At 37.0% G+C, this 13,472-nt stretch overlaps 1 protein-coding gene across 1 annotated transcript in view; it reads right to left on the reverse strand.

The window, feature by feature from the left end:
• LOC120310275 (hornerin-like) overlaps positions 1-13,472 on the reverse strand; it is a 95,461-nt gene that overhangs the window by 9,991 nt on the left and 71,998 nt on the right. The window contains exons 42-46 of the mRNA XM_039348527.1: positions 10,056-10,085; positions 7,065-7,310; positions 5,949-6,002; positions 5,295-5,354; positions 587-625 (exon numbers count right to left, since the gene is read on the reverse strand). Of these exons, the coding sequence (XP_039204461.1) occupies positions 587-625; positions 5,295-5,354; positions 5,949-6,002; positions 7,065-7,310; positions 10,056-10,085 (429 nt within the window). The remainder of the gene's footprint in view (positions 1-586; positions 626-5,294; positions 5,355-5,948; positions 6,003-7,064; positions 7,311-10,055; positions 10,086-13,472) is intronic.

The raw sequence follows: 13,472 nt of genomic DNA on the forward strand, positions 1-13,472 counted from the left end.
AAAAAGGACAGGGCATGGAACATGTTCTTACAATCACCATCTTGTCTGTCTTGACTTCCCCTTGCAGAGACCACTGGGTTTTATTGTCCCAACCCATCTGGAGGGCACCTGATTGGATAAGACTGCTTCATTCCATTGCCTTATTTTGCCCTAACAATACCACGAGTAGTTAGGCATTATCCTTTATCATTATAGAATATTGGAAGAGTTGGAAAATATGGAATATGATGCTATTGCGTGCTATTCTTTGCCCTCTTCCGAAGGCAAGAGCGGTGGAGGTTTAAATGAGCAAAGCCCCGTATGTCCTCTATGCTGTGGACCTTATATAGGTCTTCAGATTAAAAAAAAAAACATCGCAAAGATGGTTTTGCAGCAATTTTTACAGAGGGAGCATGACACCGTATCTCCTGAAACCAAGAAAACATGGTACCTTTTTTATTAGATACAATTGGACTAGCAATTTCGCCACTCTCCCCATATGGTTAGTAGTGGGTTTCTCTCCCCCCCACACACACACCCACATACACTATGTAAGCAAACACAGTGATGGGAATGTAGGGTCCTTGCCTGGACCTTATTTTCTTACTTGTCCACCAGTTTGGATGCCTCCTGAAGAAGTTGAGTTCTACAAAAGAAAAGAAATTATTTTGTCTACAGATGCTTTTTTTTATCAAGCAATATTTTTGTGTTACGATTTTGCTTTTAAAAATAACAAGAAAGTTACACCTCAATCTAGCCAAGAAAGAATCTCTTATCTGACCTCCTGGCTGATTGGCTTCATAAGAGGAGGAATTCTCTAAAATATAAGGAATCCACTATCTTATATGACTCTTAGTTGAAGAAAAAAAAAAGTCTCTATCCTGACCTGGCTAAGGGACATGTGGAAGAGTGACTTCTTTTTGTGTTTTCTAGACCAGTGTTTCCCAACCTTGGAAACTTTAAGATATGTGGACTTCAATTCCCAGAATTTTTCAGATATTTGCAAGTTGAAGTCCACACATCTTAACGTTCCCAAGTTTGAGCATAGCTGACTCAGGAACTCTGGGAGTTGAAGTCCATGAGTCATAAAAGAGCTGAGGTTGCCTACCCCTGTTTTAGACAGAAGGGGTTGTTTTCAATAGTCCTGACGGGATATATTTGTATCCTCAAAGTCTTGGCAAAAAGCTGTGTGTCCTATTCTGGAAAGTGAAATTGGGAAGTGGTAAAATGAGGCATGGCAGGGATTGAGCAGAAAACATGCCAAGAAGATCTACAAGAACCAAATACTCCACAGCATTCCACAATAGTGTCCAAATTTTAATATGCAGGTTACCCTGAGCAGACTTCAGGAAATGGTATCTAATTTTAATTGTATCTAAATTGTTGCTAATTTGTGAGATCAACAATCATTAGTAAGTGTTCCTTTGTCTCTAAATATAATATTGAAATTACATTTTCCCATGGATTTTAGCACTATAATGGTTTTATACTTTAAATCAGTAATGTTATTTTATTACTTGAAATAATAATAAATAATTCCCTTATTTGAATTGCATAATGCCTTATTACATTAATTTTTATGCCCCAAATTCTTAAATGAATATTTTAGTTCTCTTGCTATGTAGCTTATTTTACTATAGTTAATTTATGTGCTTTATAGACTGCATTGATTTTCAGTAAGTAAAACGCAACTTTTTTTTTACCCAAAGGTCTATTTTGCTGGTCCGTGACTGAAATAAAATGACCAACTGAGTGTTAATCGGAATGGAATAATCAAAGGAAAGGTGCAGATTTTCAAGATCAGAAGCAGACTTCTGTACTCTTGTAGGAACTTAGCTTTATAGTTGCAATAAATTTCAAGGATAAAGGAAGAAAAGAGAAAGGAAAGGGTGACATCTGTGTTTTGACTGCAAATATGCTGTTGGTATAGAGAGTCCACTATTCCAAATGATGCTTCCCTGTAAAGGTAAAACTATTGCAGGAATTTTACCTTTCCTTTTTTAAAAAAGTATGTTTTATTAATTTTTTAACATAATCACCTTAATATTCGGTAGACAGTGTGTTGTCTGGGTTTACATTTAACAAACATTCAATAACAACTAAATTCTATAGTCTATAATCCACATGATAACTTTACATGATTTCCTCTTTTCCCATAGTGTTCTCTTTTACCAACCTTAAGTTAATACAATTCTTACTGTTTTAATAAATGATAATTAAATATAAAAGTTTTCTAATATTTCTACAAATAATAATCACATCAATATAGTATTCCTTTTCTATCTAGTCATTCTGGTTGTCTCATCATCTATCCTGTTTACAGTTCTTGTTTACATTTGTTTTTCCCACAATGTTCTAAACATTTTTACTGGTTAAGATTTTCTCAAGAGTTAATTACATTTAAATATTTAAATCTATTGTTTCTCATGTAAACCAACACAATACCTTTACCTTTATTAAGGAATAAATAAGACTAAAAAGAGAAAGAAGAAGGATGAGAATAAGAAAAAGAATAAAATAAAAAGGTAGTATACTACTTAAAATCCCTATTTCCTATAAGCTAATTTTACCTGTCCCTATTGGCTGCTGCTATTGTAAGATCCACCCTGTTACAGAAACAGTTATTATAAAAACAGTTATTACAAATTATAGTTCATTGTGGAAGTCTCATATGGCTTGTCTAATACATTAGCGTGGAAACAGATGTCTTGATCTGCTGGGTGAATGGACTATGTTTACCAGGAAGAGGGGAGGGCAAAATCTCTATTAAGACCTCTATTAAGACCTCTATTGAGAAAAGTTTTGCTGAGAGTAGGGATGCCCTAAGACGGTAGCAAATAGTAAAAAATATGAATAGCATGGATGAAGCCCAGTTCTTTTGAACCAGTTGTGCCTGCCATCTTCATTTTTAATAAGTATATCCTGAATGAGGAAGATCATATAGTGGTGACAGCAGTCACAAGTGCAGGCAACAACTTTTGGGGGTAATGCATGTATGGGTGTATACCAATCTCTGGGTGGCAGAGAGGTTGGGCCATGTGACCACGTGCTTCATCCACGTAAAGAAAGATCTACATCAGTGGTTCTCAACCTGTGGGTCGGGACCCCATTTGGGGTCGAATGACCATTTCACGGGGGTTACCAAACCATGCTGTCCGCCATTTTTTTCCCTTTTCCCTAGCTGTCCTACTCCCTCTTATTGGTGGCCACACCCACTTGGGGGTCACCACAACATGGGGAACTGTATTATGGGGTCACGGCATTAAAAAGTTTGAGAACCACTGATCTACATGAACAGGAGTAGAAACAGTAAAAACTCCTACTGTTGTGTCCATTAAATGTGGTAAACGTAAGAAACAAAACTATGGATTTTAGATATCAGTCTAGATGAGGCTTTTGCCAGTGTGAAGTGCCATATTTAATCTCCCATTTTATTTCACATAATTCTAGGATTAAAAGGATTATTTTGTCACTAAAGTATCCCAGAGAAATGGTTGTCTAGCCCCCCACTGGAACACACCCAGGGAAGGACAGCACAAAGGTGTCAAGTAGAAAATGATTTGCTCCATCAGTAATTCATCCGGTTTAATCCTTCAAAACGAGAAACATTAAAGTGGATAATAATTGGGACATGACAATATGCCTTTAAAAAGTAGCTCTATTTCAACAATGAATCAACAAGGCCAATAAGACAAGGTCAAATTTCAAATAGAATAGCCATTTCTCATCACTTTGATATCACAAATTCAGAATATATTTTTAATTAATGAAGTTTCACTGCTTATCTTTCCCCAATTAAGATTTCAGTGTAATCTGTACTTTGTACAAGGGCAATTCGGAAATAAATCTCCATTTGGTTTTGGTTATCAATGACAGACACTGGCAGATACAGAACTTTTATTATACACATTAGAAAACTACAACATTACATTACTTTTTGACATAATCGCCATTCAAATTGAGGCACTTGTCATAATGTCTTACAAGATTTGAAATTCATTAGTAGTAGTCACTCAGCGCCAAATCTGGGCTACAGGAGGGAGGTTATCAAAAACATCCCAACCGAACTGCTTCAAAAGTTCTTGGGTGTGTCTAGCAGTGTGCAGCCGAGCATTATCATGAACCAACACCATGCCGGAAGTCAGCAGGCTCCGACGCTTGTTATGGATGGCTCCTCTGAGTTTTCATAACATTTCACAGTAGACTTCTGAATTGATGGTCAAACCATACTCCATGAACTTCACTAGCAGTATTCCTTTGGCATCTTCACACTTGGTAGGATTTTCTATGGCACCACTTCCAGTGTGGTGTTGGTTCACGAAAATGCTCACCCACACACCGCTAGATGCACCCAAGCACTTTTGAAGCAGTTCTGTTGGGATGTTTTTGATCACCCTCCCTACAGCCCAGGTTTGACGCCGAGTGACTACTACTAAGGAATTTCAAAACTTGTAAGACGTTATGACAAATGCCTCAATTTGAATGGTGATTATGTCGAAAAGTAATGTAATGTTGTAGTTTCTAATGTGTATAATAAAAGTTCTGTATCTGCCAGTGTCTGTCACTGATAACCAAACTGAGGTTTATTTCCGAATTGCCCTCGTATCTAGTAGCAAAACTAAGCAGAACATTTTTTGAAATTTTCTTCTCTATGTATATGCATGTAATATCTCTATTAAATGCTACATGTGAACTATAAATAATAATAAATTGCCTGGTCTCCATATTGGTTGCTATCGTCACCATATGATGCTCCCTGTATAGAACATACTGATTAATTATAAAATATTTATCTTAATAAACCACAAAGATACTTTCTTTACTCAGAAATAGAAATAAGATGAACTTTGTAATGTTATTTTATTTTCAGTGTCCTAAATTGTAATCCAGAGAACCACTGGCAAATATTATATAGACTTGTAGACAAGTGTGCAGGTAGAAACACTGCAAAAAAAAGTTTTTACCTCGTTGTTGTATTGGCTGTTGCCATCATTATTTCCTAATTATAAAATAATTACCTGAATAAAGCGCTGTTTACTACAGTACACTGTATTTAGGAACAGAAATAATCTCCATGGCAAACATTGTAGATACTTATATCTGTATTTTTAGACAAAACATTAAAAAATATAGTATATTATCTACATATGCATGTTTATATCTACCATATTTTCCGGCGTATAAGACGACTTTCTAAAGCATGCAAATTGTCTCCGAAGTCGGGGGTCGTCTTATACGCCGAGTCGTCTTATACGCCAGAAAATACGGTATATTTATATCATTATAAACAAACAATGTTATAAAGTAATTTTTACCTGGTTGCCATAATTGCTGCTGCTGCTGCTACTACTACTGCTGCTGCTATATAATGCTCCCTGAAAGAAAATTCTTATTAATTATAAAATTATCATTTTAATAAGCATAACACTGCTCTCTTCCATTCAGGAGTAGAAGTAAAGTAAGCAATATATATTTTATTTTATTTACCCTATGTTCATATTACAATAATCCTATTTTCTTGGGGGGGGGGGAAGGACAAACCTGAAAGATGTTCTGAGGACAAAAAAAGTAATTATTTATGTTTATAACTTTGCTTGTGATGATTGCCTACACACATACGCACACACATTCACACATGCTTATATATACACATATAGATGCGATGTTATAAGTTTTTCTCTGCTGCCATGTTGATTGCTGCCATTTCCATATGATCCTCCCTACAAGGAAATTCTTTCGAATTATAAAATAATCACCTTAATAAAGCACGAAGCTCTTTGCTATATTCAGAAGCAGAAATAAGACAAACAAATTTGTTTTTATAGATTATATATAGTATAGATATCCATGGCAAATATTTTATATGTTTATCTCTATGTATAGAGCAATAAAAAAACCCATCACAAATATCCTATACCTCTATCTGTATCACTATAAAAATACTACAGTATAAAATATTTTTTTTTTACCTGGCTGCCAGAATAGCTGATACTGCTGCTGCTACTGTTGCTATATGATCCTCCCTGTAAGAAAATGCTTATTAAAATATAATTCAATTAAAGAAGCTCAAAACTACCTTATATATTCAGGGGTCAAAAATCTTCATTTACATTCAGAACTGTATTTGGATATACATTACATTTGGAATACAAATATATTCTAAAATATATAGGATGTGCAATATAAATAAATATGGCAAATATTATAATATGTCCTAATTATAATATAATTTTTATCTGGTTGCTATATTGGTTGACATCATATGGTCCTCCCTGTAAGAAAATACTTATTAATTACAAAATAATTACTTAATAAAATGCAAAGCTACTTTCCATCTTTAGGAGGAAAGATAAGGTGAACAAAAACATTTGATTTTATGTTATTACAAATTATCGTGACAAATATTATATACATAAACTGTATCAAATAATATTTTTACATAGTTCTTCTCTTGGCTGCTGCCATCATCATATGATTCTTTCTCTTTAGAAAATACTTATTAGTTATTTTTTATGTATTTATTTGTATTCCATCTTTATTACAATCATTTTCATAAAGCACAATGTTCCTTTCTATATTTAGAAGCAGAAAGAAATCCTCCAAATCTTATTTTGTGTAAGCTAAATATACATTCATAAATGTATATTTAATAGTATATTTATTATATTATATACAATATATAACATTTTACTGTATACTATATTATAGTAAAATATGTAATAAATATACTACATATAATATATGCACATACATATACACACACACATGTAGTCTTCGCTTACCGACAGCCTTGTTTAGCGACTGTTAGCAATGGTTATGACCATTGGAAAAATGAGCATTGTGACCAATCCTTCCATTTTACAGCCATCATAGTGCCCCATGATAATGGTATTGCCATTTAGGCACTTTGCAACCCATGCACATTTACAACTATGGCAGAGTCCAAGCTTCGGAACCAGCTTCCAACAAACAGAAGTAATGAAGAAATTGTGAAATTGCAGGTCACAATCCATTTAGCCACCTTGTGATTCATGTAATAAGGGAAGCAGGTCATTAATCCATCACGATATTTCATGCTATATCACCATATGATATTTTGCCTGGCATGTGTGGTATTCCGCAACAGAGTTGCCAGTCCCAATTATGATCAGGAAGTAAGGACTATTTACATATGTATGTATGTATGTATGTGCGTGTGTGCGTGTAAACACATTTAGCATGTATTTATAGCTATATTTATCATTAAAAACGAATAAAGTTGTTTTTACCTGGCTTCCAGAAGAGCTGCTGCTACTGCTACTGCTGCTGCTGCTGCCGCCATATGACCCTCCCTTTAAGAAAATGTTTATTAATTATAACATTATCACCTTAACAAAGTACAAAACTGCTGCCTATATTCAGGAGCAAAAATGAGCCATGTCCTTTATTGTATTTTATTTTATACATGGTAAGTATATCATAAATATTATAGTATACACACACTGGCAGAGTTTTCATATGGATGCTACTTTGGCAGCCACTGTCATGACTACCATATGATTCTCCTTGTAAAGAAATACCTATTTACAAAATGCACGTAGCCCTTGTGGTACAAAGGGCCATTTAATGACTGTTTGAAGTCATGAATGCACCCCAGAAGTGTACTTACAATAGGGGTTTAAAATTGTAACCAACAAGAGGCCTCTGCAATCATGTGACCTGGATTCAGTCAATGATGAAGCAATGGCCATCCTGAAGCAGTGGCCACAACCAAGTGGCTGTGGTTGCCCTTTGTCAATCTGTACAGACAATTTCCAAGGTCCATATGGTTGATGCGTTTCCCCCCCCCCCCACTTGACCAACAAAAAGCATATGCTTTTTTCCCCCTCCTCATTGCTGCCAATGAAGGACTAGAGGAGTGAATCTCTTGTTGCTGCTCCTGTTGCTTCTTTTGTTCCCGTTGTCTTGGGGACTAGAGCAGAGGTCCCCAACCTTTTGGGCACCAGGGACCAATTCCGCGGAGAAAGGTTTTTCCACAGACCAAAGGGTGTGTGGTTTTGTGTGCTGCCTGCATCTTGCGGATGGGGCTCTGCTTGTTTGTGTGGACCAGTTGCTGGCATGCTGCGGCCCGGTACTGGTCCATGGACCAGGGGTTGGGGATCCCTGGACTAGAGTATTGCAGCTGCCTTTGTAAGTACCTTACAACTTTCTTTTTCATTATAGTACTATACTTACTTGTAAGTACTTTGCATACTATTGTGCTTGTTTGTAAGAACTTTATGAAGATTTTTTCACTATAGGTAGTCCTTGACTTATGACCACAATTGAGCCCCAAATTTCTGTTGTTAAATGAGACATTTGATAAGTGAATTTTGCCCCATTTTATGACCTTTTTTACCTCAGTTGTTAAATGAATCACTGCAATTGGTAAGTTAGCAATCCAGTTGTTAAGTGAATCTGGCTTCCCCATTCACTTTGCTGATCAGAAGGTCACAAAAGGTGATCACATGACCCTGGAACACAGCAACAGTCATAAATACAGGCCAGTTGCCAAGCATCAGAATTTTGATCACATGATCATGGGGATGCTGGAAATGTCGTAACTGTGAAAAACGATCACGAGTCCTTTTTTTCAGTGCTGTTGTAACTTTGAATGGTCACTAAACAAAATGTGATAAGTCTAGGACTACCTGTATTTAGATTTTTTTTTTAATATTGCCTTGAGATTGCTGGCAGAACTACTAGCCAGTGTCTCAGAAAAACAGATTTAGTACTGTAAAGTACCTTTGCATTCTACTGTACTGCTTTTTTGCAGGCATTTTGAGGTTGTTTGCAGAAAGGTCCTTTGCATTCTGCTGTACTGGGTTTGTTTGCTTTTGCTTAAGAGGATTAGTGAGTACTGCTGTAGATTGTTTATAGAACAGGGGATGAGCGAGTGGTAGATGTTCCCTCTAGAGCAGAGTTCCCCAACTTTTGGGGGTTGGCTGCCCAGAGCGGGAGAAGGGGGAAAGAAAGGATGGTTTTATGGGGTGGGTAAACGCATGTGCACCCGTGCGTGTGCACAGTTACCCATTGCTCGTGCAAGTGAGGCCATGAACACTCGCGCAACTGGGGCCCTAAATGCCTGCGACGCTCACACAAGTGGGGCTGATGCTAGTGGGGGTGTGTGTGGGCATGCGCACATGTGCACACCAGCCAGCCACTCATGCGGCCCAGTGGCCAATAGGCCACAGCCTTATAGTGGGCTGTAGCCCACAGGTTGGGCATCCCAGCTCTAGAGGCTCCACACAGAATTTACCTTTCCACCTCAATTTAAGTCTGGTCACCTGCCTGCAGGCACTGCGGTTCCCACCTTGCCAGAATAGCTGATGTTCCCTCCAAGGCTCTAGCCGGGAGTCCTGCAAATACTCAAGCTTCTTGGTTCATTGAACAATGGCAGAGGTTGTTTAATGAACTGAAGCAAACAGCAAGGCCAGTCTTTGTTCATTTAATGACCCAGTTGATTCACTTAATGTCACAAAAATGAATCCAGTTCATTTTATGACCCTAATAGGCAGAGTTCATTAGATTCATACCTTGAGGACTATCTGTAATCACCTTAATACAGCACAATATATTATTTTTCTATATTCAGGACCAGAAGTAAGTTGAAAAACGTATTTTATTTTGTGCTCCATATGGATGATCCTGGCAAACATTATATGCATATACTATATTATAGAATAGTTTGTAGCTGTCATAATAGTTGCCCCAGCACTTAATGATACTCTTTGTAAAAATATTGATTACAAAATAATTATCTTAATTAAGCATATAGCTCTTCCCTATAATCCATAGTAGAAATAAGCTGAAAATGTTTATTTTTTTCCATATGATAAATTAACACTTATCTATCAGTTAAGTATATAATTGCTATGGTTATTTATCATACATTTTAAAAAATGAATTAAAATGAATGAATAACTTAATTCTGCTCCTGTATATTACATAACATTTGCTATTATTATCTACAGATTTTTTTTTCATTTTTACCAATGGATGATAAATAACCATAGCAAATATTATCCACATACACTACATTATGCAGGTATTTTTACCTGGCTGCTGCTGCCACCATATGATCCACCCTGTAAGAAAATACTAATTCATTAGAAATAATAATGTTAATAAAACAAAACAATACATGCTACATTCAGAAGCAGAAATAATATTTTATTTAATTTTCTACATCTCAGGTATAGGTCGTCCTTGACTTATGACTATAATTGAGCTCATTGTTAAATGAATGAAGTGGTTGTTAAATGAATCCATTATACCAGGGGTCTTCAAACTTGGCCGTTTTATGACTTGTGGACTTCAACTCCCAGAATTCCTCAGCCAGGCTGGCTGAGGAATTCTGGGAGTTGAAGTGCACAAGTCATAAAAGGGCCAGGTTTGAAGACCCCTGCATTATACCAATGGGTGTGTTTTTCTAGAAACCAGAAGTAAATGGCAGAAACTGCAAAACACACAGAAAATCATGGTCATGTGACCACAGGACATTGCAAACAGTCATAAATGCAAGCTGTTTGCTAAGCAACCAACATGTAGTCACATGGCTGTGGGGGGAGGTTGCAGCCATTGGAAATCAGGCCCTAAGTACATTTTTGGATGTCCATCGTAATTTTGAATGGTCACTAAGCAACCAGTAATTAGGTGAGGATTACCAGTATACTGTTTATAACCATAATAATTTTACAGCTACATTATAAACAGTTTTTACTTGGCTCCAGTTGGCTGCTATTGTTTTATTTTTAAACACTCCATTCTATACAGAAATGTCTTCTCATTAAATGAGGAGAAAGTAGAAAGCTATTTTCTATATTTCTGAACAACGCATACTATATATCAGTGATGGCAAACCTTTTAGAGACTGAGTGCCCAAACTGCAACCCAAAACCCACTTATGCATTGTCAGGTGCCGGGTGGGTGTGGCTCATTGGGTGGGTGTGGCCAATTGGGTGGGCATGGCTCATTGGGTAGACGTGGCTGTGGTGGTAACGGCAGACTGGGTGGGACTAAAAAGTTCAATCAATTAATGCCAACTTTGCAAGATCTTTTTTTTCCCACGAGAAGTTGAAATTGACTGATTGATTGAACCTTTTTTTTGGGGGGGGACATGGCAGCGGAGGCCTAAAGTGAAAAGGTTTTATAAAACCCAGCTGAAGGCCTAGGACTGGGGCGACGGCACGTGTGCCCACAGAGAGGGCTCTGAGTGCCACCTCTGGCACCCATGCCATAGGTTCGCCACCACTGCCATATATACTCACGGATAAACTAAGAATTTTAGCTGCAGAATACACCTCCCAAACTGGGTTTATCTTATCCACAAATGGACTTATTCATCAGTCTGTATAGGTAATCCTTGACTTGTGAGCAGAAGAGAGCCCAAAGTTTTTGTTGCTAAGCGAAACAGTTGTTAAGTGAATATTTCCTATATTTTACAATCCTTCTTGCCACAGTTGTTAAGTGAATCACTGCAGTTGTTAGATTAGTAACATGGTTATTAACTGAATCTGGCTTCCCGATTGACTTTGCTTGTCAGAAGGTCACAAAAGATAATTGCATACCGTCATATATACATGCCTGTTGCCAAGCATCTGAATTCGAATTATGCGGCCATGGGGACGTAAACTAGAAACAGTCATAAGTCATTTTTCAGTGCTGCTGTAACTTTGAATAGTGACCCAGGCTTAGGCAACCTTGATTCTTTTGAAGTCCACGAGTCATAAAAGAACCAAGGTTGCCTACCCCTGGACTAAACGAATGATTGTAAGCCGAGGACTACCTGTACTGCAATACTTTTTTAGAAGTATCTGGTATTTTGATTAAAAATCAAGGGTTGATTTATCTGTGGAGGAAGTCATCCATAAACAGATACGGTATATTTTCTAGATCGTACACCTGTCTATATGGATAATTATTACAATATCTACTCTAAAAAACAATAATAACCACTGATGGCGTGGTGATTAGAATGCAGTATTGCAGGCTAATTCTGTCCACAGCCTGGAGTTTGGTCCTCACGGGGACCAAGGTTGACTCAGGTTTCCATCCTTCCGAGATCGGTAAAATGAGGATCCAGATTGTTGGGGGCAATACTGTATGCTGACTTTGTAAACCACTTAGAGAATGCTGAAAAACATTGGGAAGCGGTATATAAGTCTAAGTTCTATTACTATTACTATTTATATGTATGTCAAGATTTCTTAATATATTTTGATGCTATACAATAGATAGATATTTGGGTGTATATGTTTTGAAGCAGATACAATATATTTCAGAGCAGAAATAAACATATGAGTTTTACCCGTCCAAACTGGTTGTTGCCCCCAGATTGTCCACTCTGAACAGAAAACAATAATCAATCATTATTGTTGAAATTCATCACGTCCTTACTATATCTGCATTAAAACATTTTCTATACTTAGGATCAGAAAAAAGGGTTGAGCTTATTTTTTTTTTACTATATATTATGTTTGATATGCTTAAGCTGTTTTAAAAGATTTTTTTACATAGGTTTTTAAATGTTTCCTTGACCTGCCCATTTGGTTTCTAACTATGTCTGAACTGTGCTATCTAGTCTAATTGTGATGATGATGATGATGACGACGACAATTGCATCTGATTCTTGGCAATTCTATGGCTCACCTCTCTCCACATTTTCTATTCTTGTAGGGCTTCTTTCACTGGTTTTATGCTCTGGTTGGTCTCAGCTTTGATGGTGTCTGGCCACTATTCACACACGGTCCATTTTGAAACTGATTTTGGAAGTCTCATTTCCTTTTATCCTCTACCACTCAAAGCACAACTGCCTTTTCCAGTACGTTTTATTGCATGACATGGCCGAAATAAGCAAAGTGGAATTTTATGATTTTGACTTCTAGTGGTGTGTCTGATTTTGTACACTCCAGTATTCACTGACTCCTTTATTTATTTATATCCTCCCCTTTTTAAAAAGTATTTTTTATCAATAACTCAAGGCAGTGAATATACCTAATACTCCTTCCTTCTATTTTCCCCACAGCAACAGTCCTATGAGGTGAGTTGAACTGAGAGAGAGTGACTGGCCCAAAGATACCTCGCTGGCTTTCATGACTAAGGCAGGACTAGAACTCACCGTCTCCTGATTTCTAGCCTGATGCCTTAACTAGACTAAATTGTCTTTCTCTACCTTCTTGTTTGTTACTTTTGCTGTCCAAGGAATATGCAGGGGCCTTCTCCAACACCACAGCACAAAAAAGGCGGCAAATATATTTAATACTCCTTCCTCCTATTTTCCCCACAACAAAGTCCTATGATGTGAATTGAACTGAGAGTGATCAATTTCCCTCTAGTCTAGTTTTTTCACAGTCCAACATTAGCTACTGTACATAATTATGGGAAACAACAGTGTGGACTAATTTGCATTTATTTGCCAGACTGGCGTCCTTTCTTTTTCATATTCTATTCCTGCTCATCATTGCTGTGAGACC

The sequence above is a fragment of the Crotalus tigris genome, unplaced genomic scaffold, assembly GCF_016545835.1.
Source record: "Crotalus tigris isolate CLP2741 ecotype Arizona unplaced genomic scaffold, ASM1654583v1 scf7180000018155.2402879, whole genome shotgun sequence".
NCBI classification, from domain to species: domain Eukaryota; kingdom Metazoa; phylum Chordata; class Lepidosauria; order Squamata; family Viperidae; genus Crotalus; species Crotalus tigris.